The sequence below is a fragment of the Poecilia reticulata genome, unplaced genomic scaffold, assembly GCF_000633615.1.
Source record: "Poecilia reticulata strain Guanapo unplaced genomic scaffold, Guppy_female_1.0+MT scaffold_293, whole genome shotgun sequence".
NCBI lineage: Eukaryota > Metazoa > Chordata > Actinopteri > Cyprinodontiformes > Poeciliidae > Poecilia > Poecilia reticulata.
The window spans coordinates 33,591-35,464 of NW_007615070.1; the positions used below are offsets into that span (position 1 = coordinate 33,591).

The 1,874-nt window shown below is 42.8% G+C and overlaps 1 protein-coding gene across 1 annotated transcript in view; it reads left to right on the forward strand.

Moving 5' to 3' along the window:
- dcst2 (DC-STAMP domain containing 2) overlaps window positions 1-431 on the forward strand; it is an 18,174-nt gene extending 17,743 nt beyond the window's left edge. The window contains exons 15-16 of the mRNA XM_008403099.2: window positions 4-141; window positions 233-431. Coding sequence (XP_008401321.1) covers window positions 4-141; window positions 233-398 — 304 coding nt within the window. The 3' untranslated portion in view covers window positions 399-431. The remainder of the gene's footprint in view (window positions 1-3; window positions 142-232) is intronic.
- Window positions 432-1,874: the final 1,443 nt, after the last annotated feature.

Sequence of the window (1,874 nt, forward strand, 5' to 3'; positions counted from 1 at the left end):
CAGAGACTCCAGTGATGATGAGCAGCTGACCCGGCGGTCCGCGGCCCGCCTCCCGGCCCGGTCCGAGATGCAGAGTAGAACCCTGGGTACCAGAGGTTCTCTGGTCCAGGCCGACAGCAGCGACTTCACCAGCGCTCACAGGTAAAACTCGCCCAGGTGAGGTTCCTCCCTCTGCTCTGATCCGCCATTTTTAACTCCTGAACGTCTGTTTTCCCACTCTGTCTGCTGTCAGTGAAGCAGACTGGTACCAGGACCGGTCCGGGTCTTCGGACTCCGACAGCGACTACGACTCGCCGGAAGCCCTCGCTGAGATCACAGTTCAGACTCCGGGTCGTCATGGAAACCAACAGACTCCGGGTCGTCATGGAAACCAACAGTCTAGTGTTGCAATAAACTGAATGTTATGATTAATAAACATATTTTTACCTCCAGCTGAACTCCGTATAACGACCGAACGCTGCCACATTAAAACTTTACTTTAATCTGAATCCATGCTGGGTAAAGTGGCTCCTGTTGGTTCTGATCCGACCCGGTTTTGATTCTGGACCTGTGAGAAGAGGAAACCAGAGCTCTGCTTACAGCTGCTGCTGCTTCCTGTGATGCTGATCATTTATTTACCAAAATAAAGTGAAACTGACCTGAAAGACCAGCGGCGGGAAAAATCCCAGATCTGGATCCAGTAAGTTTGTTTTTTTTGTTTGTTTTTTTCCAACATATGTTTATTAGTTATTTTTCCATTTTAATACGGACAAACAAACAAAAAATAGGGAGACAGAACAAACTGCCACACAACATTAGCATTACAATACACTAGCTTAAAAAAAATTAAATAATAATAATAAAATATATTTAAAAAAAAAAAAAAAAAAAGCAGATACATTAATGCAATATATTATGTAAGGCTACGGGAAAAAATAGCAGAAATATCAAGACCAGTATAGCGTATAAAGGGATCCCAAATATTATGAAACATATCATCTCTATTGTGTAGTTTACCAGTTAAACCAACTAATTTCTAAACTGAGAAAATCTTGATCTATGGAAGAGGATTAGGGACCTGGAAAAAAATGAAAAATAATTTTTACTTTTGATTTCAGAAGATTAAAGTCAGAATTTATTTTTCAATGGCCCTGATGTTCTTCCATACTGTGGAACAACATTTGGCCAAAGAACCTTGGCTTTTTTCAGGATTCTAACTTTAATCTTCTATACAGTCATTTTTCCCCACTGGCCCTATTTGTCTTCCATACAAACCATTCATATTCAAGGTTTCAACGTTATTTTTCAGTTTTCTTCATATTATATATATATATCCATCCATTTTCTGCCACCCTGGTCCCAGTGGGCCAGGAGCTGCTGCTGCTTCTCCAGTTAACGTTCGGGGCGAGAGGCGGGGTCACCAGGTGAGGTCACCAGGTGAGGTCACCAGGTCACCAGGACAGGTCGCAGCACATTATATGTATTTTCTCTTTAAATGTTATTTTTTTCTAGTTTAAAGGATCAAGCTTTTTGGCCTCAGTTTCGCTCCATACATGTTGCCTCCTACCCGGAGCGGCTCGTGCCTTGCTAAAGGATTCACACCCTCAACTTCCGGCTTCAGTTTTATTTGGCCAGATGTAACAAAAAACTGTAAAATTTATCATTTTTATTATTAATTTGTAAAAAGTCGATTTTCTTCCCACCTCCCAGTTGTGAGGGTGTGAATACTTTCCCCTGCAGGATCAGACCAGAACCAAACAAAGCAGCGGTCCAGTTCGGACTGGTTCGCTCCCAGTTGGGTCTGGGTGTGTCTGAGAGCCGAGGAGCGAAAACTGAGAAAATCAGATAAAAGCCTCCGCGTCTGTGTGTGTGTGTGTGTGTGTGTGTGTGTGTGT